Source organism: Solenopsis invicta, chromosome 3 (assembly GCF_016802725.1).
Source record: "Solenopsis invicta isolate M01_SB chromosome 3, UNIL_Sinv_3.0, whole genome shotgun sequence".
Lineage (NCBI taxonomy): Eukaryota > Metazoa > Arthropoda > Insecta > Hymenoptera > Formicidae > Solenopsis > Solenopsis invicta.
In genome coordinates, this window is record NC_052666.1 from 32,722,347 (window position 1) to 32,747,010 (window position 24,664).

Here is a 24,664-nt window from a genome sequence, read left to right on the forward strand (position 1 = left end):
TTTGGTTTTTTTACATATAAATATATCTCGCATCCTTGCGTTACATTACAAGGCCATTGTCTATCTCTGTCTTTTGCATGTCATCTTATCATGTTGCAACAAACTATACGGCCATTGAAAAGGTTAACAAATATGAAAGATTCCATATACGTCAAGTAATAATTCATTCCATTTGATATGTAAACTCATTCACGATAATCTTTATTTTCATTTATTTCAAACATATAGATTTATTATTTTGTTAACTTTCCTGTATCATTATCATAAACGTATCGTTATCACAGATGCGAAGATTATGATTAAGGTGATTAATGATAATCAGAAATAAAAGCGCAATCGCGCAATGGCGATGTAGCAAAGATATCAATGGGAATTACTTCTCATATCAATATGACGTATTGTCAAACACGTTGTATAAAAGTTAAGATTTTCGTACGTTTAGCGTGTGAAATTAATTGATAAGTCGTTTAATAATGAGATCTGTTAGTTATCGAGTAGCAGTGACTATCAACCACATATAAAAGCATTTAATTAAATTACAAATCTTGCAACGCGCTTAATTAAGTGAAAATATCAATAATTGTCCAGCATTTAACGTGGTTGAGAGTTACCAACTAGTTTTTATAAATACTATATTTCCGATAATTGATTGTTTCGTCACATATATATTATCTTCTGTATTTATCAACTAACCAAATCTAGCTGTGTAGTTTATAACGACAGGAAGAAAAATCGATATACTTATAAGTGTTACTCTAAACATAAGAATATTACTTTTGAACGTTTATTACGTTAACCTGCTAAGATCGAATATTTTCTTCCATTAAAAAGTACTTATACTAATGAAGCAATGCAAGTTATATACGGAATAAGTATCATGCTTACATGCAAACGGTTAAATTAGTTGGGACGATATAATATCTACATTAGGTATATATTTCCGTTGAAATTATAATTGTGTTTGTCCTTTGTCCTTACTGGGGCTTTATTGCGAGAAAAAATTCTACGATTTCGATAAAAGCTTTTGGTAAAACTTTCCGTCTGGGAGAATGTGCAGAAAAGGAAAAAGCGGAAAATGTCTTTTCTGACACCACAATACGTTTTTACGTTCATTTCTTTGTTTTATCAATAGCTTTTATTGACGTAGCAGATCTTTTTGCCGATCCTGCTTGTACGTGTCATTGTCGCATGCATTTTGTATGTATCAATGTAAATAAGCTTGTACGAACGATCGAAAGGAATACGAGGAATGAGGAAGGAATGGCTGAGATAAAAGATAAATATATATATGATAAATTATCGTAAAGTTTAAAAATATGAGAAATATAGAAAGACGAAAAATTTGCGAAATCTTCTGTAATCAGTCCCCGATGTGATTTATATCAATTTCATTGTAACGTGAGATTAAAAGTTTCTTAGAATACATTTCTAACTCTAAATCTTTTCTATCGAAAAAAAAAGAAAAGGTACAAGCGGTAAAACACGGAATCGATATTATCGAATTGATTGCTATCGTTATTTTTACGACTTGCATTATTTATTGTCATATATTTAAACTTATATCAAAGTGTTGACTTAAACGAGATAATAACTAGTCGACCAAAAAGTCAATGAGCAATATATTAAACGTGGACAAGCAGTACAAGCTCGTGTTATTCTTTTTCTCTGTTACAGATACATTTTCTTCATATTTCTTTATTTATTGTTAGATTGTGATGTTATATCGAAATCGTATCGATAAAAAGGCTCTTTACAATATGGCAATTTAAAAACGTGACGTATTATTTTTAGGATTTAGAATGTATAAAAATAAAAAAAGTAAAAGACCGCGCTGTCTCTCCTATCTTTCTAGATCGCGATCAAAATATTAGGTATTTATGTGTATGTCCATGGGCCGGGAATGCGATCCGTCAGTATTTTATTACATTGTAATTTTTTTTATGTGTACATCACTTATTATATTAATAAACATTGTACTTGTGCGAGGAATCGTCGTCGTCTTCCCCATCATTCTTCTCATCTCCTGCGAATCGCAACAATTATTAAACGTAATGCTAATGTCATTTCGCTACATTTTATCCAAAGATACTTTGTTCAGTGTAGTCTGTGTAGTGATCGAAACGTATGCAACTTGTGTAACAAACATGCATATATGACGTATAACAATTTATTATCTCGATATTAATAAAACTTTCAAACTGTAGAATTCAAGATATTTTTTATTCTATGGCGCTTAAATTATACAAGTATGCTTAGTGTTTGTCTAATATATTTAAGATTGTGTGTGTGTAATTTGTGTCAAAGCTTTGGGGTAAGTTATAGCCCTTCCATGTATTTTAATAGCTCGTCTATATTGGTATCACGTGCATTATAACTTGAATAATTGGTGAAAAATAATTTCTCATCTCGCAATCATAATTATACGCAAATTAATTTTGTAAAATTATTTTACAGATGACATTAGTGCGTACAACGAAACCATCACTAATAATAGCAGTAGATCTAGCACTTCTTCCACTGAAAGTACTTCCCAATCGAAGGGAAAGCTTAATACGCAACAAAGCATCGTCGAAGTGCACTCGCCACCTCGCGATATAATACTAGATGTAGTACCTGACAAGCAAGCTTTACCGTCTGCACTAACACTAAAATTACTCGCATCAAAATCGACGCCGATGCTACCTGCATCGGAATCAGTACGAACATTACCCACTTCGAAATCAGCACCAACATTATCTGTATTGAAATCAGTACCAATATTACCTCCATTAAAACCAGCATCAGTATTACTTACAACAATACCTCCAACACCTCCAACACCTCCAACACCTCCAACACCTCCAACACCTCCACCACTTCCACCACCATCACCACCGCCAACGCCAATATTAGGATCTATCCGAGTGCTTCAAACCCAAAAATCTGCACCGTCAACTTTTACGTTTAATAAAGCGGAAGCTTCCAAAAGTACTAAATCTTCTAATGGTGAGTAACTTTAGCTATTACTAGTCGCTTTATTTTGTTAATCCCTCTTATTCTTTTAAAAACCCAATTTATGGATCCCAATGGAATGGATCATGCAATTAAATATATTTAAATAAAAGTGTTTATATTTAGCAATTATTATCAATTATTTGTATATATTAAATATATTTGTGGTATACTTCAAAAAGACGTTTCCAATCAAGAACAAGTTCAAAAGGAGCTTAAATTTGTCCTGAGGATATTTCGAGAGAAGAAAGCGAATTCTCCTATTGATAACAACACGAAGGATATTTGGTTGAACCAACACTCAACTCCTCGGGAAGTTCAAACTTGGTTAGCAGCCAAGGGATTTTCGCAAAAGTACACAAAATACACATAATAATTTTGATATGAGTAATGGGACTCGTGATCTAGTCATCGTTTACTATACAAGTATATATTTTACTCGCAGAATTTGCAAACAGTTGGAAAATATCAATGGCACAGAATTGTTCAATTTATCACGACGGCGATTGGAGCAATTGTGTGGACTATCCGAAGGAAGCAGACTTAATGGGCAATTAACTTTAGCGAAAAATGAATGTGAGGTAAGTGTACTTTAATGAAACAAATCTTGAAATGTTTATTTTTTTCATTTTTCTTTTAGTATAAAACCGCTCGATCGTCAGAGCTGAAACAAATTTTAGAAAAAGCGCGTCGAAGAACAGAGGAATTAAACGATAAGGATGAAGTAAAAAAGTGAATTATACTGTTTTCTATGTGAACGGAAATGCTATAAGGATGATGCAAATATCGAAGTGATACGTGCAAGTGTTTTGTTATCATTGCAAATTTAGAAAATTGCAAGATAAAATGCAATAATGTATTATACATATTTTTTCGTAATTTTTCATAGGGAGATAAAATATAATCGAAAAAATATTATAGAATTATTTTATTTCATCTTACACACATATTTTGTAATAATTATTTATTAAATGAGTTAAAACAATATCGTGTATCAAAGATTTTTAGCAAGGGGGTAAACATGCGCTATATACAATAAATTAGCTGTGATCCTTTTTCTGCGAGCAATGTTATATTTTAAAGAACTTACTCATAGAAAGATACAGAGAAAAATATCAGTTTCTAAGTACGTTATTTGCATTAATTTAATTTGAAAATTAATTTATTGTTCGCATACTCACATTCACATATAGTCTATACAAACATATATGTATTATATATATATATATATATATATATATATATATATATATATATACACATATAATAAATGAAACCGCTTTAATATAGCAACATGTTGACAACAACTGTAAGGTCTTACAACTGTAAGTTAAATTTAAATATTATTTAAATTTTATAAAGAAAATATATTCTATGCTATCAAATGCAAAACTGATATTAAAAAGTAGCAATTAAATGAATATGTAATCACAGTATGTATGACACAAGTATCTCTGATGTGATAAGTATCAATTTATCAGCAAAACAAATGATTACTTAAATCGTTAATTAACGAACAATAATAATCAGCCAATCTGTATATCTTTTATATACTTGCGTTCTATCTTTCTCTCCTTTTTTTTTATTTATGGTACACACACACATACGCACACGCACGCACGCGTTAGATTTATAATCTAAAATTATTTAAAAGATCATGGATTATGTTACTTATGTTATATTTATTTAAAGCGATCACATACATCATAACAGACATAAACAGGATACTCTAGATGTGTCAATATCGATAAATTATGCGTTTTTTCCGAGTACTCGACACGAGATCACATAATGTGAACACATTGATAATTACAATATGTTACTTGTTCTTAAAAGTACTCTTATATATGCCATTTAAATAAATAAATGTCACTGTAGACATCCAACAGTGATAACATAAAAATCTTCGATATTTGGTATAAAATATCAACAGCATTACACGCAAAGCATAATAACTCTCTATGAAGTTTAATTGATAACAACGCGTTAAAATATTTCTGTGCTATATAAGATATTTTATAAACCAATAATTGTCTTATAATTCACTGTGCTCTTACAATGCTTTAAATAAAATTGTTATTAAATGATTCTTTTTAAATATGTAATTCTCTCTCAAAATAATTTTAAATAATTTCACAAAATTGATTAACGCAATTTTAATAAGAAATAAAAAATGGAGACTGCGCAAAAAATATGTAATTACTAGAAAAGTTACATAAATTTTACGACTACTAACTCATTACTGATTTAAATAAACATACGTCACATCTTGATTATCATTAGTATAGAGATACCTAGAAATGTCTGCAGAATTTTGATAGAAAATCTATTAGAAAATTTTTGATTTCTAATGTTGCTTTGGTCTTTCATACTTTGACTCGCATAAGCTCTAGTCGTAAGACTAACAATTCTTTTACACATGAACGATTACACAATTAATACTTGTTACGTGATGTGATGACGATTACGTGATTACAATTGATTACTCTTGTCATTTCTTATCTTTAATATATACCAAAGAAAATTCAATAGTAATATTGGTATTTTTAAATAGTGTTAATGTTGTAAATGAAGCATCAAAAAAAGTTAAATTGGCGATCAAAAATAATGTTCAATATTTTTTACGCATAGAAGCAGGTAGATTTCACGTTATATGTAGATTTCTACAGATCGGAATGTTGGACGAAACCTGGATAAAATGATTAGACACGACACGTATCTTAAATTGCGAATGCACTTGTATAAATTTTCTATTTTGTTCTTATTGTAATAATCTTATAGTGATGATATGAATAAACAAATATTTGTGCGTTATTTTTTATATCGTGCATTCACGCGGACGCAGTGAAAGCGGAGAATTGGTACTATATTAGCGTTGCCGTAAGCTTTTGCCGACAGGATTTACATACATCTACATGCTAAACGGAAATCTTAATCCACTGATCATTGATATTTTCATTGTTTATCAAAGTACAAATCATTATTCGACCTAAAATTACTTTGATGCATTGCCTCTAGGACAACGAGTATAAATTTATCGAAAAGCTGACGTAAAAATCGTGTCATTGATACGATACGAATGACAAGACTCCTTCAGTTCGTACAATTATGGTGACACTTCATAGCACACTTGTGTTGATTGTGATAGATAACGAATGATGAATATTAACTGATGGCAATCTATTTAGAATGCAACATTGCTCAATCTTAACATTTTTAGTAAACGCCTCCGACAAACACATGTAAACTTTTGCGATATACTAGTTATATAAATATATAATAGTGAATATTTTTAAATTAATTTTAACTAAAACTGCACTTTATATACATATACATGTAACGTTCTAATTAAATGTGTTTATTGAAATATTTTCTTATTTCGCAATGCAAGTATTAACGTTTGTTTTGTTGCGAAAATAAATGAGACAAATTAAATAAGAATAAATAAATTTATACATACATACATACATACATACATACATACATATATATATATATATATATATATATATATATATATATATATATACATGCACACAAATATATACACATACGTATATATATTTCTTAACTGCAATATTCAAAATAGCTGATATATAACTTTCAATGATAATTGCATTGATGAAAAGTCTTTAGTATTAATTTATTAATGTTTCGTATATATGAAACAGATATTAATTATTGTTACAACTAAATTTGAAATAGAATTCCAATTGCTTTCCAATTAAATACAAACATATATAGTCTTACCATAAGGAGCAACTAGTCCATATATATATATAAATATATTTGCGTAACACTTTACGTCTCATAAATAAACATAACTTTTTTAACTTTTATATAATTTAATGTGTCATAACTTAAAATACCACATCTTTCTATGACCAGTATTCATAGTCGAGTCTTATTTCAAAATCATTTTAAACAATATTTTAAGATGCTAATACAACTTTCTGATAGATTAATGACATCTTAAGATGGCACTTAAAACGGCCTTGAATATAAGAATCAACTATGAATACCAGCCATAGAACTATACTTCTATACTTGAGACGCAACTGTTTCCTAATACAAAATTTTCTCATCTTGGGCAATAAACAAGCAACTTTCTTATTAATAATGTAATTGTGACTAATATCATACCTGTTTTTATTCACAGGCTAAGATATTTCATTCTGATTATCATTATAAATTTTCCTTTGGAATTAAAGAAATCGTAATATGATATAAAAAAAGAAACAAATTATTTTTTTTATCCTGTATTAATGTTTATGATAGATAACAATTTTTTTCTAAGTTTGATCTTGTAATCTCCGTAATTTGTTCATTACAATTATTATATATAATAATTGCCGATCACAAGAATATAAATTTCACAAAATATAATGTGTATGTATGTAATTATCAAATAATTACCTTTTTTCTCGAAATTATTAATGTCTTTGTTTCAAAGATATCTCGTCCAATATAGTATTTCGTTCAGATGTTAAATACATATCTTGTAGTTTACGACATAATACAAATCATATACGTATACTTTGATGTGTGCAACAATAAATAATTCTTGAGGTAAAGATAACAAAAAAAATCTATTAACATAACATTGTCAAAAAAATGAAAGAATCTAATTTCTAAATGTAAAAATCGGAAAATAAATCAAGATCAATGATTGAAGCACGCCAATGATACAGTGCAGCGATGAAGCCATAATGAAGCGAAAGTTGAACGATTAATATGAACATATGAATGTACAACCTATTGGCCAGTGGCTTCCGCATCCTCCTTCGATGGAACAGACCTTGATTGATAGGAATACAATGTGAAAACGATTTGGTGTAATATTCAATGAGTAGCAAACCTGGAAGCGGGTTGATACTCTTCGAAACGAAGAAGAGTGTGTACGTGTGTTATGACGGATAAAAGGGATATGACGGGAGGGAGGAAAAGAGAAGTGAAATCTTATTCAATTCTCGCATTGAGTGATTCTCTTACATAAAGCTTGATGCTTTTTCTTTTTGTAAAAATTACCAAAAGCCTCCCGCACTGCGCCCACCCGGTGGATTATTTACGCGAATGCATGCCCTTCGTGCTTCTTCGACATCCTCTGTAAGAAAAACGCGCTTATATTCCCACAATATGAAGAATGAAACGAATGAAATAAATGTATTTCCCACGATTGGTTTAAGCTTGGATAATTTAAGATGTTTCTTATTAGCATGTGTGAGACCACCAAAAGATATATGCCACGTGTGTCTGAAGACATGAAAGATAAATTTATAATATATATATAAAACTTACCGCTGATAGAGAAAGTAGAATCTTGTAGATTTCTTTGTCCTTCTAGTCTTGGGCCTTTCGTGGATGGTGTCATCACGGCGGATTCCGGTAAGGTAGGTATACAAGTGGGAGCTTTCAATTTTATTTTTGGACTATCGTGAATCGAACCGTTCAGATTGGCTCGTGCCGCAGCCGCAGCCGTAGCTGCCGCTTTCGCTGCTTCCTTAGCCTTCGCAATTGCGGCGTCTTCCTCAGCAAATCTCTTCGCTTCCGCTTCGGTTCGTGCGACTCCACGTGGTATCTACACAATTGTAATATATGTTAAACTTTTATAATAAAATTTGATTAATTTTACTTTTGACCAAGTTTTCAATTCATACAAATTGAATAAACAAAACTTTAGTTATTTTAACATTATTATTTAAAACTAACACATGGCTGTAGTGGCAAAAAAGAAAATGGGGATAAAAAAAAAAGAGAATGATATATTATACCTTTTCCTTGTCATTTATCATGTCATACACATAGGAACCGAATGGATCCGCGTTTATATATTTTCCAAAGCCATGAATAGCTTTAACTTCACACTCGTCCACGCATACGCGTCCATTGACAATCACGTATTCAGGTACGCCAGTTACTTCCATACCCTGGATTAATGAAAAATGTTAATTATATAATTAAATTAATTTTTTTCTGAAATAGTTATACAGTCATATTGTGCAAGGCGAAAACAGTTATCTATATACGTACAACGCACGCATATTGCATAGTATGTAGCACGACTATCGTTTCTCGTTGAAAGCGGATGACTTAATCAAACTTACCTCAAAGATGTTGAAGTCAACGGCCTGGACATGAGTCTGGGCGGAAATGGTGCGTTTCCTGTTGGGATCCCAGACGACAATGTCAGCGTCCGAGCCGACGGCTATAACGCCCTTTCGAGGATACAAGTTAAAAATTTTTGCAGCATTCGTGCTGGTGACCGCAACGAATCGCGTGGGGTCCATTATGCCAGCGTGTACACCCTTCTCCCAGAGCACCGCCATTCTATCCTCCACACCATTCACACCGTTGGGAATCTTGGAGAAATCATCTTTGCCCAGAGCCTTCTGCTCGGTGTTGAACGTGCAATTGTCGCTGCCGATAACTTGAAGATTATCTCTGAAAAATGCTCATGTTAGTGCGACTGAAGATCAAAGAGAGAAAAACCAAACCAAGTGGCTACCTTGACATCGAGTAAGCTAAAGTAATTGAAATTAATAATAATATACGAAATTAAAGAATAGCAAACGTCAAACGATTAAGAGTTGAGCTTGGACGGCAGTCGTTTAATAATAGTCGTTAAACCAATAGTTTTTTTCCTCCGTTCAATTAATCAACATTAACGCGCCGCATCACGCAGGTGGCAACTTCCTACGTCGCAGCTATTAATAGTAGTTGGCTTATGTCATTTTCATCATTTTGTTATTATAATTTATTGTCATAAATTTATTTAAGCAAACACGTTGCAATAACGCGATACAGTTCTCAAGTCGGAAAGAAAAATGACATTTAATAATATTTAAACAATATGTATATGCTAAAACCATTGAATATTCTTCTCATTTTCAATTTTTCCACTCAATTGGAAATAAATATCTTTCAAGAAAATATAAAAATATTACAGCTTTTATACAAAATAGAAAAGTAATTAAATTAAAAGATATGAAAAGGAGCAAGCTATTACAACGGTGACCATTACTACTTACTGGGCCAGGTGTTCGATTAGATAGGCAGGTGTTGTTGGGTCAGGTCGCAACGGTGGACTAGTAATAAAACGCCTTGCTCTCTCCACGTTTTTGCCGTATAGCTCACTACCATCGATACCGATGGTGCTCGCCAGGGTTTCCCCGAAAACGATGATGCCGTCCGACCGCTTTGCCGACACGACATCGGCAGCCGATTTGCTTGAAATCGCTGTTACGTATAACGGGCTATTCACCTAAACGCGCGATATATTTTTATCCTTTTATTTAACTGCCACGTTCTCTACGTACTAAACAACTTGCGATTGATAAACGTTTATACTAAAATTCAATAAAAATTTTCAAATGCTACAATATAATTACTTTTTATAGAATATTTATATTAAAGCAATTAATTATATATGAAATATGAAACACATGTATAAAATTCAACAATCTACAATTTAATTCTAAACATACGCACATTGGAGGAAAAAAATCACTATTATATGAAGGTACATCAAATTTACAAATCGAAAGCCATAAATTTTATTTTTTCAGCCGTGCTCGATCTAATATTTGAAAAAAGCTTTCAGTGGAACATATATTTTTATATAAATTTTGATATAAATGTTTTCATACGTGTAATGCGTAGCTAATAAAAATAATCGTGTGCAAGTAACAGGCAATTAAATAAAAATAAGAGAGCAAGAAGAGAAACGAAGACAACAATAGCTACTTTCAATATCCTTGCGAGTGGGATTTTCATGAGATTGTTAAATATAAATTTCAATGTACTAATGGACAAAATTGTAGATGACATAATTATGTAATTTGTGTGTATGTCACGCAAGAGTCTAGCTGGGTAACATGGAGACTCGCGTTACTTATTGCTGCAATTGCAACCTATTTTCACTAATCAGCGAAATAGAAAGTATGTGGAGGGCGTGAAACCAATAGCGCGAACGTAAGATTATAGGTACACAGAAAAAAAAAAATTAATATCAAATCAACAATCTTTGTTTCACATATAAACAAAAATATAAAATCTTCTTGGAAGAATTTATAATCTTAAACAGACAGTAATTTGCTTACATAAAGAAAATTTTTCTCTTCATGTAAGCAAATTATGTCTGTTTAAGGCTATAAATTCTTCGAAGAAGATTTTATATTCTTCCTTATATATGAAACAAAGATTGTTGATTTGATACTAAATTTTTATCTGCCTACACAATTGATATTTTAGCTCAAATATACATACATAATATTATTTGAGAAAGACAGTTTGATCGATAGAATAAATATAGTTGACGATAAAATCGATGGAAAAGCATCGAGTTTCTTTATTTGTCAGTCCTCTATAAATTCAGCTTTTCCTTCGATCGATGTACGTTTACTTGTTTAAGAAAGTCGGGTGTTATTCCTTTTAAGTAGAAAGTACGTTGATACGCGTGACCATTGCATCAATCTGAAGCGAAAGTCATCTTCCGACATTTTTTGCGCAGGTAAGATACTATACTTGGCAAAGATATTGTCTGCAATCGGAAATGTCTGCAATCGGATCTATGTTTAAATCTCGCTGCTCGTGACTAGACGTTTGTACTGGTTTGTACTTTATCCAGCTTTAGTATATATCGACTTGTTAACGATAAATTTTCAGTGTTTGCTTATGTATCTATGACTCTTGATAAATTTATATTCTAGCCTGCTTCGATGTCAAAGTCGTCCTGAATTTATTTCTGTCTTGGACTCACTTAGCTAACGAATTTACGAGTACTCGTGGCGTATCTGGATCTGGTCTAAGTGGTGGACTTAGAATGTGGCCGGCGGCATGTCTCCAGCATTTGTGTAAGTAGTTAGTACCGTCCGTGCCGATTGCAGCTGCCAAAGTTTCACCAAAGACGCAAACGCCGCGTTTACGCGCGTTCTCCACTTGCTCAGCGGCACTACGACTCATCACATGTACTATGTACAGCGGACAATTGACCTAAGCATGCAGAATTTTGATACTACATATGGCGATAAATGTAATAGTGCTTAAACTGATATTTTCAGTTCAAAGAGAGAGAGAGAGAGAGAGAGAGAGAGAGAGGAAGACAGAGGGGAGAGAGAGAGAATATAAAATGATATATACCTTTTCAATAAAGACGAAAAAAAATTTTTTTTGAAATATAAAATTAAGAAAAAAGTAACATTTTAAAAGATATAAGAAAGAGAGGAAAATAATAAGGCAAGGATTTAGAAAGGAAAAATAAAATTGAGGCATTTTTAGCCATTATCGCATTTTACCGCGTGACACAGATATTTCTTGATTTCGGCACGACTTGAGAATTTCGGACATTGGGCACATACCACGAACAGCAGCGTCCTAGTTTCTAACCTACTGAAATTTATGATCATTCGTGAACTAAATACTACTATAGATAACGTGCCAAGTACATATGGATGGATGCATAACGCAACTCCAAAAATGGTGATATGTAAGTCTTGCGTGCTCGGGACGAAATAGCGTATACATCAAAACGGATAATGAAACATAAATATACGAAACTAACTAAGAGCTGTCAACGTTCTAGCAACGACATCGTTGAGAAGCGTCCCGCTTACCTGATTCGCGATAACACACACTCTATTCACAGCCTCCGCTTCGACCTCTTCGGGGCGTGACATCTCGTGGCCTTCTGGGCCAGTTACTCCTGCAGCTAGTAATTTCTTCGTATTCTAAAACAAGTTCATAACGAGAAATAGGAGAAATAGAAGAGAAAGCTCGTACATTGTATTTCGCATTAAAATCTTGCTTTAAACAACTTGAATTGACAACATCTTGACCCTGCATTAGCTAATGTAATTTTCAAGTCGTATAGCAATTTTATGACTTACTGTTAGCTTCCTTTTTATGTTTCTTTGTTCATAAATTATAGTATTCGAAAACTATAAGTTTGGAAGTTATTATCTCTGGGAAAACATTTATTTATGAAGAATTTTATCAATGTTTATGAACAATTTTATCGATGAGATTATACTGTTTGAAAATATATTGCAAAAATCTTTTGTATTTATAGAAATATAAATTTATTACAATATTTATCTAAACTTGTATATATTTTAAATACGTGCGTGCACGTGTGTCTGTGTTTTTTTTAACTTTTAGTAAAAAATATCCAGGAATGAGAAAAATAAATCATAAAGAATTTAAAAAAATATTTTATTTAAAAAATTCTGGAATCTATCTCTATATAAAAACGAAATCTCCCGGTATCTAGAAAATATCAGTGAGGATTGATAATCAAAAGTATCACGAGACACGGAATTGATTTCAGGTAAATGTATAATATATATGCATTATAATTCTATATACCTCTGCGACAAGATCACCATTTTCTGCATGCACCATAGCAATGGCGCCGAGTTCTTTACACGCCTTAAAAGTCTCAATCAGCTCTGGATCTCTCAGCATGAACGTGTACACCATAAACATTTTGAAGCTGCCGACGCCGTGATCCTTCACCAACGTCGCCATGTCCTCTTTGACCTGCAGACAGATGAAGTAATGAATACCGAATAATGAATCGTGAACGCGGCTTCCTTTCGATTGTACGACAACAGCAAATATAAGGGAGCTCGATGGCAAATCGCTCTTTTCCATCGTGCAGCCCCTCGGGCAGCACATGCGGTTTTCTCTACCATCGCGTCGCTTGGTATTCCAGTCGTGTGATCAACAATCGCATTTACAAGTCGGTTACGAGATCTGCACAACAGTCTCCAATTTATAAAACAAGTTTATTAGTTTTCTTAGATTTGAAATCGCTTTCAAATGTCAATAAGATCAAATTTGTTAATATAATAGATTTAAACGTTAGGATTAAGCTAGAAAGCAGAATTCTGTTTTATTCAATTAATTTCTCTATCCGCATCATTACGTTTTGGATAAGAATATAGTGTCTATATATACATACAAGAGAAAATAAATAACTAAATTTTAATTAAATAAGATTTATTTAAATGGTTCACTAGTAGTAAGTAGCGTTAACATCTAATAAATTCGTTTAAAATAAAATACTTGCAAATCGAAATGCGATTACTGACCAAAAATTATAAAAAATAGATTTATACATATCGTGTATCGTAATTTACATTGCATCGGAATTATGTAAATTGTTATTGCGTCAATTGACATTTAGTTAATATAATCAGCATAAATAAATCACAAGTGTCATAAAGTATTTTGAACTTTGAATATAATCATCAGAGAAAGAAAGAGGTCAAACTTGACTTTTCAAATTTTATGTCAAATATATAGATGCAATTATCTTATTCCAGATAATAAAAATAAAAAGGTAGAATAGAGAACGCACATAGCACGATGACCTGGTGCAAGCATTACGTTGCACTTGCAGCATAATCGCTCGATTGACGCACGTCGTGTTGTAAAAGTAGCAAGTTGCGTTACGTCAGATACGACTTAACGAATTAATAATAAATTAAAAACCAATAAGTCGTTAGACAAAAAATTTATCAGGTTAGAAGCAGATATTTGTGTTCTAACAAATTTAATTGGATTATAATGTATCTAGAATGAAATGTAAGAAAAAAAATAAAATTAAAATAATATGCAATATAATAAAACCTTCGGACTCCAAGATGTGACGGCGACGTGTAACGCATAATCGCAGCATACTTTTTGATCCGCCATCTGCCTGTATCTCTCGTACGCTTCCACGAGGCTCTCGTCTGTTCGTGGTATCACAAAATCGATGATCATCGTGGTACCGCCAGCGACAGCGGCTTTCGTGCCTTGATAAAAGTCATCTACCGTCTTAGTACCCATAAACTCAAATTCGAAATGCGTGTGCGGATCTATCCCACCGGGCATTACGTATTTTCCACGAGCATCAATGGTCCTTGTACCGCCAGGAATAATAAGATTACGTCCCATTTGCCTGTGAAAAAAAAAAAGAAACATTTTTGTCAAATAACTCACCCGTCTCCTTCGCAAATCAATTCGAGAGATTTGAAAAAATTCGGCTTAATCAAGTCAAATTTGATTGACATTGACATTGACATTTGGACATTGACAGTTTCCATTAATTATCTAACAGTTAGTCACGCTCATTTAATAAGTCATAGTGAGCATAAACGTATTAGGTATATCTGTCGTCTCATTCATCAGTTCTAATATACTCGTATGTACAAACAAGTGATAAAATTACCACGAGAACGTATGTATCGCATTTTGTTTGTGTAACGTGATGGTTGACACGTAAACGGAACATACTGTGATATATACTACTAGTTGAAACAAAAATCTCATTGTTTTTGAAAAACAAAATAATGTGCAAATCCGCACTTGACAATTTCCTCTGATAAATCCTAATAGAGACTTTGACAAATCATGCGTCACATACGTATGTACATAATATATCACATTGTATGTACATAATATTCAATCGTTATGCGTCGCGTGATCAAAATGTATTTTACATTTACATACCTGATAACGCCATCCTCGATGTAAACATCGCTGTCGATTATCCCATCGTCGTTCACGACCTTGCCATTTTTAATTAACAATCTCTTCTGCGCGCTCTAAAATAAGATGTAATATTTACGTTAGTTTAATAAAAACTTGATTATAAAGTAATTTAATAAATTCAGTTGGCCTTTTTCACTATCAACCATGACTCGCCCGAATACCGTCCTTGGCATAAGCCATAAGGCAACTTGGTAGTACGCAATGTGCACGGACTCCGACATCCGGCATACGCAATTAACGTACGTGCGCATCGCTGTGTACTACGATATTATCAATCAGCGATGTATAAGAGAGCGACGATTCACGCACTTCCGCCAATGTACGCGATACGGATTTAGAGCATGTACGTACGCGATGTGCGTGATTCGATGAGGGAACAGTTATTCTCTTTTTATTTTATTTTTTTTTTTTTAAAGGAAATATATTTATTTTTCCGTCAAAATGCAAACAAATTGAAATATGAAAAATTTTATTTGCATAATGTTTATTAATGTAAACCATTGCAAATAAATATATTAGAAACCTAATTACAAACTGATAAATTTGCAAGGCATTCTGTTTCTCATATTCATAATGTAAAGACTAAACTACCATACATTCGATGTCAATGACTTGAATGACCAACAAGTATAAAATGAAAAAAAATACATTATGACGAAATTTTCAGTTGCATCCTTTATTTCATCCTGATGTAATATCGCACACCGTATATGTTCTTTATCTTCTTGGAGAAACAAATTACGAAAAAGAAGAGGGCCGGTATTGTAAAGCAGGTTGCGTCGCGTTGGTGCATGGACGATCGTCCTTTCTTTAAAGGGCGCTCTCTCTCTCTCTCTCTCTCTCTCTCTCTCTCGTGCTTTTCGCCCTTGTGCGTGCGGGGAGAGTATTAAGACCCAGCCCCTGAAAAGGGGGAGCTGACGTTGGGAATGAGGGCGTCGTCAAGGGAAAAAACTCCCGACAGTCCCGACTACGCTACCTCGCGCCAGCTAGTCTAGACCTCTCTGCGCCTCATGGGAGAGCAGTCATGTTGACAACGAGTTCTTCCGGACGGAGACCCCCTCGATCTTGGACGAATTTTAGCCGTCCTCTTCGACTCGCTTCTGTATCACCGAGTCTAATCGGTTCGCATTTCATATTGTTTCGCATCAGAAAGCACGCGCGCGCGCACACACACACACACACAATTCAACATAAATAGATTAAATTATAATATTGTACAATTTTCTAATCTTAAGCCTAAAGAGAGTCTTATGCAATATAATTATTGTAAGATGTATAAATAAACGAATGTATTATTTGCTAAAGTTTCATGTGCGATGACTTACTATTTCTTAAACAATCCAACTAATATACTTTGATAAATTTACGTCATTTGTTTGAAATTCAACAGTATCGATGCAACAACAAGGAATGCATCGATCTCGACCTAATATGTAAACTAAAGAATAGAAGATAACGTGGGCAAATGTAGAAGAAGCCTTATGAGAAGCGCGGGTGCTCGACCTTGGAATTTTATGTGCCGACAGACCCGAAGAGGCCATCGGTAGATGTATTTTACATGGGCGGAGACCTTGTCATCTTCAAAGTGTAGCGCTGGCCAAGAACATGTGTGTTTCATGTGTTAGAAATTGGCGCACGAGTATTTTCGGCAAGCATGCTCTTAAGATACGTCACGTATGCGGCGGCATCGTGTGATTTTTTTAAGTGAAATCTTTACGAGAGTGCCTCGATATAAACTCCCATTAATCCTTAAAAGAAAGTATCGGTCTCTAAGACTTGTTCCGACACTCACAAGATTTTCATTAATATTACGCATTACGCATTAAACGTGTTTGTTTTTCCTTTTAATCTTTCTCTCTTTTTTAATCAAAAGAAAAAGTTATCTCAGTTTTTTTAAATCTTTTCCATCTAACGTAATTTAGTAAAAACGTTATACTACACAATTTTAAAATTAACGAATTGTATTAAATTAGTTTAAAAAAACTAATTTCGAATAAATTTTTACATCCTCATCTATAGATTCAAAAAATGTATAATAAAATAGAGAACGTAACTAAATTAGATACAATTAATTTCTCTTCACACGATACAAATCTTTTTCATAAAAATAATTATTTTTTACAATATATTTACAAGATATATTACATAGTGCTTATTATTGTATTACAATATATTATTATATAATACTTGAATTTTCGCTAAATAAAAGCGTGGCTATTAGAACGCAAAATGCGGGTTGCGTCAAGCCAGACCAGGGACCCTAGTTAAAATCAATAGTCTCTGACACATCCTGTCTATACATCTCGAATTCGCCGGCACAAATCGACAAAGTTGTGAGCGAAAATCTCTTATCGCGAATATCTTTTAGCGATTAGATCGCGAGCGGCAATTTGGTGTGTCGGAACGTGCCACTTTCTCTCTCTTTCTCTCTCTTCATCTCTCAAGGTCTTCCACAAAGTATGAGAATCGAATTCCGCTTTTAGATTTTCGGTGCTAGAGAACGACGCGAGAACATAGATAGATCGGTCTCCCAGCAAATTTCCGTTATTTCGTTGCAATATTTATACGGCATGTCGCTGTTTTATAAACGAGGAAGAAAGTAACGGGAATGATTTTCAGAAACTGCAACTCGCACTTAATTTACACCTCGTTTAATTTAATTGAAGATAATATCGTAACGTGTTGACTGTTCAAATATACACGCAGGATGTTCATTTAGCTCATGAAAAATCATGATTGAAAACTCTGGCGTGAAACAGAGAAAATGTACCGAGATAGCTTTTATTTTTATAAGAAATAAAAGATACCCTCTGCATTTAAATCGGCAACTCCAAGAAGAGACTGGAGAGAAAGAATGAAACCCTCTCGCAGAGTATAACGATGCAGATTTGAACACACTCGACAAACATTAGCGTGAGACACACGGCCTGCAACTAACTCGAAGAAGCATTTGATGTCTCGCATTCAAGAAGATGACGAAATAAATAATTCAAAATATATTAATGAAGACTATGAAGACACGCATGACTAACTTTTTGCTGCTATCTTTAAAAGATTATATAAGGTAAATGTAAGTTAGATACGTTATATATAATAAACGCAAGCATAACAATATAGAAATTTTATGAAAAATTATAAAATAGAATAATCTTATACATTTAAGTCTCCTAAGAAAATGAACTTGTTCTTCACTTGGAATCAACACGATTAATTTTTTCCAAGCGCACGCAGTATACTTGATAAATATGTACATATGCAAATTAATCTTTGCCTGAAAGATTCAATAGCTCAATAGTTACGCAAGGCAAACTGCTTCTCGTCAATTATCGTCGACGATCGGCGCGTATCAATTCTTAAGGAGAAATACGCCGCGGCCGTAGGGCCGTGGAGTGCGTATGTACATCTAACGTCTAACGCTCGAAAGCTAAAGAGAGAGATTTCTTTGAAAAGTGTCCTTGGACCGTATCCCACGATCGCGAGAAGATGCACGCGCATGCAAGACTGGCACTTGCCTGAATCCTACGCAAAATATCAGAGAGATCAGAGATTCCACGCAACCTACTTTAATGAGATATTAATGATACAATAATACAAATGTAATTTCATCATTGGTGTATCGATCTCGCTTACGTTCATTAACTTGTATGGATTTTGTGCAAATGGGGTCGCGACGGACGATGCGCCTGTCTATTCTACATTCGTAAACACCGTGTGCACCGGAAACGGTGAACACAAGTCACACCTGGCTTCCTCTATCGCGCCCGCAGCGTTTACACGTTCAGAATTGGTGCAACGGCAACGTGCAACGACGCCTCGATTGACCGACTTGTGTCTATTTCCAATGTAGATTAATTTTAATCCGAGTTTAGCTCACTCCTCTCATCTTTTTTTCTAATTTTTCAAACTAATTAAATTAGAAAAAGATAAAGCAAGCAAGTTAGACCGAGAAATTAAAATTAATCTGCATTCGTGGAAATGGAAATTTGAGGGATCTAGTCAAATTTAGCATTGTGAAAACGCAACGACGTATTTTAGAGTAATTTAGAAAGTGGATTTTGCATAAGATTGTGCTCCGACCTCCGACTAACGAAAAATAAGACACTAAAACAGACGGAGGTGAATAGAAAAGGAGGAAGCAGAGCGAGATAAGTAGCTAACAAAAATTGCCGTATATAATAGTGCTCTGCGACATGCTTCGAAAGCCATATGTGCCGATCTTTTAAATCTAGTCGAACACAGCTAATTAAGATCAGTAAGATCACGATAATTTATTATACATTAATTGACCGTCTCTCTCTCTCTCTCTCTCTCTCTCTGCGAAGCTTTTTAGAATAACGATATAAACTGTAATAATTGTAATGGTCTCGTCAGAGACCAATTGCCTAATGTTCAAATGAAGAATTATAACGATCAAGAGGATATTGAGTAGATTCGAGAATGTGGGATACAACTTTACACTCGATCAAGATCAATTTGGATCGAGTCATATGAAAATAATAGAATGTTACCTTGAGCTAGAGCTACGCGTTTAAACGTGAGACGTACAAATTATTTATAGACTAAATAGCGTAGCAGTTTCTAAATTTACTGTAAACTCTTGTAAACAGTAATTATATAATACTTTATATAGTTTACAAAGTTAACTAATTAAACGATAAAATACAAATTTTTTAATTTGCTTTACCCGACCAATTTCATTACGATAACTTGGCAAGTCGCTATTGGTTTTTACAATGCTCAGTTAAAATAATAATAACTATATCTTAATACGGTAGAATAAGTAGCGTATCCTCGCCATTAATGGCTAATTAATGCAATAAGAATAGTGTTGTTCTCGGTTGGATTATAAATATGTAACAAAGTGTAACGTAACATGAGAAATAAAAGCAGGTCAGTTCCCATTAATTACAAGTCTTCCATGTGATCGTACATCTTTCGCGGGTGTATCATCACGTCATCCCATGCGTCGCGTCGTCACAAACCACGCCTTTGTTTATCTCGTACTCTCATTCCTCATTATGAACTTGCGAGATGGTAAAGATAGAAAAAAGATTGTCCAACGATTGGAAAAGGATGGTACGTGTCGCTTCTATGTCAATGCCATGACATTTTCTCGTCAAGGATTCTTCTTCCTCCTCCTCCTCCTTCTTCTCTTCCTGCTGCTGCTCTCGTCGCTTTTTTCTTCTCATCGAAAAGTTCGTATAGGAGAGATAATTCCGGTTTATTTGAACTCTCGTAAAAACTATTATCATCTGAAACAACCAGCGGATTAGCAGGTTGAATAATATTGACTTTATTTTCATGTCCATGTCGCAAGACGTATGTTAAAGAGGACACCATCAGGCAGTTTCCTCGACATTGGGTCGAAGAGTCGAGTCGAGTCGAGTCGAGTCGACGAACTATTGATTCGCGGAACAGCGGCGGCGACCGGCCCCGCGTCACTTCTGCTCGCGCCCCAGTGCCGTACGATTTCCCCTGTTGCATTTTCCGTTATACTACTACATTATATTACGTTATATTAGAAAAAATACATATCACATATTTCCGTATCGAATTTTTTCATCAAAATCTGCGTGCGTTGCACAGTGTCATAGTGGCCAAGGAAGATGGCTTGTCGATGCATGTCGTGCGTTTCCAAATCCTTTATCTCCTCGTTGAAAGTGTTTCCGCAGATAATTATGGAAGAGAATCGCTCTATCGCAGATCGTAGATTCACAGTTCGTAGATTTTTCATCACTATAATATATAGAAATTGGACAAGTTCTCAACTTAAATGAGAGAAAACACATATTTGATCTAATAAACAATATTAGGATTGTTAAATTAAATACAGTTAGCGCTGGAAGGATAATACGCTTGAATCTAACGGTACGGTGATTGTTCCGTTTGCAGAAACGATGAGAAAGAGGATGAGAGCTTTCCGCTTTCAATTGGTGTTAACTAGCAAGTGGATACTAATTAAAAGCGAGATGTTAAAATCGTAGTTTAGATTTTTCATTCAACTTTATACTTGGAAAGTGACAATTTTCTACGCCGAAACAAAATGTCTTCACCGTCAGACGTATCGTCAGTTGGTTTCATTTAAAAAATGGACTACTCACGCTCGCCAATCGATAACATACCAATCTTATAACGGAGCGATATTATTCCTCATTTTCCAATGGATTGAGATGTTACAACGTTTCTTTTTTGCGAATGTTCGTCACATTTTATATCCCCCGTCACACAACAACTATTTAGGATTGAAATATAGACCTAGATCTAACAATAGTAACAATAGACGCCGAGCGTATAAGCGTAATTTAATGACGAGACTTCTTTTTATCGTTTCTATTGATGTTGGTACATAGAAACGCGTATAGTGTAGCGATGTAGTGTATAGCTTTGCACCAATGTTGCCCTACATTTTCTAAATCTGTGCCTCGCGATAGTTGTATGTACACAAAATTGTAGCGTAAATATTACTCAACGTTGTGATCTTTATCTTTCGTCTCGAGACGCACGCATTTTTTTATAATCAGTGTATATGTATATCGTTTGCAAATACGTCACTCTCTACAGGCAATAATTATTACAAAATCAACGTATCATTTATGCGTCATTAATATGAGATCAAAACTGGAGTCACGATTTTTTTTATAATTTTCATATATTTAACACTTCGTAAAAGAAAAAAAAGAAAAAAAACAATGAAATATATCAAATATAAAACTGAGAGAGTCTAAATTTGCCGCAGTTCTTCGGTATCCCGACAAAGAATAATTAATAATTTCATGCCTCATAAGATATGCATGAGGCTTGCATCGATATCAATTGGAATAATGACACGATATAAAAGAACGTATAATGGGGCAATTTCTTCCAAATATGACAATCAACCTGTTTACCTGTAAAAAATTTGATAAATATTTAAAAAAATAAAATTTTTGGTCAATTTAATACATGTAAATAAAATAACTTTACCTATATTAAAATTCATCAAGACAGCAATTTATTTTTACGCATATTGTGCAATATCTTAACACTATATGTTATCACAATTGTATCATGTCGTAATTCAAGTATCGTAAACACACACATTTTTTTATTGATGAAAGAAAATTTCATACGATGAACATTGGTAAATAATAAATCATGATGGTGATATCAAGTTAAAGTCAACAATTTATCACTTATCTAACAAGATATAAACGCGCATGCACATACGTAAAATTGAAAAAAAATAAACGAAATAATATTTAGCAGTCGCGCTAGTTCGATAAAAATGCACATTATGTCATATGTCGATAACCTCAATAAGATAAACGGTATCGCGAGTTGTCATGCGATCGAGAGTACGATCCCCACGTTGATTAAACATCACCTTACGGGTTATATCATCCGAGTTTTATCAACTTGATAGTTGATACCGATATCAATTAAAATATGTACAATAACGTTTAGACCTGGGAGAGCTACCGATTAAAAATACATCGTTTGTCAGCAGGTTTATGCAGCAATGCGGATTTCTCTATAGCAAGTTTTTTTATAGATGCTTTGACTTTTTGTACAGTATTAATTTATCAATCAGTGATCGTATTAACTCTTTTTACGATATTGTTAGTTTTCGTGACATTTATTGTGTGTGTGAAATGAGCTACTAGAATCAACGACGTTAACATGATAAATTCTCTGGTGAGAATCAATGATACGATTTACGATGACGAAAATTTTCAAAGCGTGTAAGAATATTAGAAATAGACGATCTAAAGAAAGATCGAGTCTCTAGGTGACGATATTTTCTGAAAAATTAAATATTGACGCTGCTCGATAATTTTTACACGATCGTGAAAACGGATGAGTGAGTCCGGGGCTGAATCCCGGCTGAAGCCCGGCAACGAGATTTTCGAACGAGGGGGTGGAACTTGTGAATCGAATAACCTTATCACAATTTATCGCGTCACCGTGTTCCTCGCTTATCCACCATCTCACGCCTGCTCGAGCCGTCGCACGTAGATAAAAATAACGAGGCTTTTTTTTCTCCGGCGCGGCGCAAAACTAGTGGTTAGGTGGACTGAGGTGGACTGAGGTGGACTACTGTCCACGCATGGCGCGGAGCGGGGGAATAGCACAGGTGCTAAAACGCACTCACCTGCAGATGAATGGGTACCTTCTTCACCGGAGTACTCATCTCGCCAATTCACTTTCCACGTCACTTTCACACTATTTACTCCTCGGTACTCTAAGCTACTTGCTCTCGTTCACGCGAAATACGTCGTACTTGCTTCTGACGAGAACGTACGATTTTGCCAAATCGCTCTCTCTCTCTTCTCGACTCTTCACCTAGAGGGAAGCTGAAAAGAAACGTACCGTACACTACTGCACAAACATTGCGCATCGACTGACCGTTGACGGCGCTGACGCGGCTGACGCTGACCGCGAATGATGCTGTGCGCTTGTGCGCGCGCAAGCGGCGCCCCGGGGGCGCAGGGTTGCCAATGGCCAATTGCACTAACTACGGGTGTGTTCGATAGAAAGATAAGAAAATACAAACAACGCAAACATAACGGTCTCTTCGAACGCACTCGTGGTTCACACACATTCTCCGGGGGCGAAAATGGATGAGGTCGTTACTGTCAGTTACACTGTCGTTAGTACGCCGCGGGAGTTTCGAGCGTTTTGGAAAAAAGTAAAAAGGGCTGGCTCGACTGGGCGCGACGGACCGGTGTGTGTGTGTGTGTGAAGCCAGCCAAGCCAGCTGCCGTACTAACGGTTATAACAGTATTGAGAATACTATTCGATTGTTAGTCGTTTGCTAACTTTTGCTTTTTTTTTCTTTTTTTTCGTTTAGTTTGCATACTAATTATTTTAAGCAAAAGATTGAAATTAAAATTTGAACAAGTTTAACTAGGTGTAACAGCACCATTTGAAACCTTTATCTCATGATTTCATGAATATTTAGGTGTCAAATCGTTTGCTAGTTCTGTATATATAAGTATTATCGATAAATTATGTCATTATTTATTAAGAAATGGATATTATATAGTAACTTTAGCCCTAGTTAAAAAAATTATTTGAATTTCTAGTTACTAACTTACACCCAGTGTTGCATCTTTTCTCAATATTCCACACAATTTTATGTTACAATTTGTTATAT

General features: G+C 34.1%; 2 protein-coding genes across 7 annotated transcripts in view; one reads left to right on the forward strand and one right to left on the reverse strand.

Moving 5' to 3' along the window:
- Window positions 1-4,165, forward strand: part of LOC105204670 (epidermal growth factor receptor kinase substrate 8) — a 21,193-nt gene extending 17,028 nt beyond the window's left edge. For 2 of the 3 annotated variants that reach the window (XM_039446696.1, XM_039446697.1), the window contains exons 7-10: window positions 2,455-2,985; window positions 3,174-3,345; window positions 3,437-3,572; window positions 3,632-4,165. In XM_039446696.1, coding sequence (XP_039302630.1) covers window positions 2,455-2,985; window positions 3,174-3,345; window positions 3,437-3,572; window positions 3,632-3,727 — 935 coding nt within the window. In that variant the 3' untranslated portion in view covers window positions 3,728-4,165. The remainder of the gene's footprint in view (window positions 1-2,454; window positions 2,986-3,173; window positions 3,346-3,436; window positions 3,573-3,631) is intronic. The other variant, XM_011173841.3, reaches the window with a different exon arrangement.
- Window positions 181-23,928, reverse strand: LOC105204668 (dihydropyrimidinase). Of its 4 annotated transcripts, none has more exons than XM_011173840.3 (10): window positions 23,660-23,928; window positions 15,487-15,581; window positions 14,623-14,935; window positions 13,354-13,527; window positions 12,603-12,716; window positions 11,750-11,982; window positions 9,096-9,432; window positions 8,763-8,918; window positions 8,290-8,569; window positions 181-2,023 (listed from the first exon to the last, which is right to left on the reverse strand). In XM_011173840.3, exons 1-10 carry the CDS (start codon window positions 23,696-23,698, stop codon window positions 1,962-1,964), a joined length of 1,803 nt encoding a protein of 600 aa, XP_011172142.1. In that variant the 5' UTR covers window positions 23,699-23,928; the 3' UTR covers window positions 181-1,961. The 4 variants fall into 4 exon arrangements, with proteins under 4 accessions (XP_011172142.1, XP_025987910.1, XP_011172141.1 ...); XM_026132125.2 differs by lacking the exons at window positions 181-2,023; window positions 11,750-11,982 and adding exons at window positions 4,654-8,095; window positions 10,020-10,252; XM_011173839.3 differs by lacking the exon at window positions 181-2,023 and adding an exon at window positions 4,654-8,095.
- Between the last annotated feature and the right edge of the window lie 736 nt (window positions 23,929-24,664).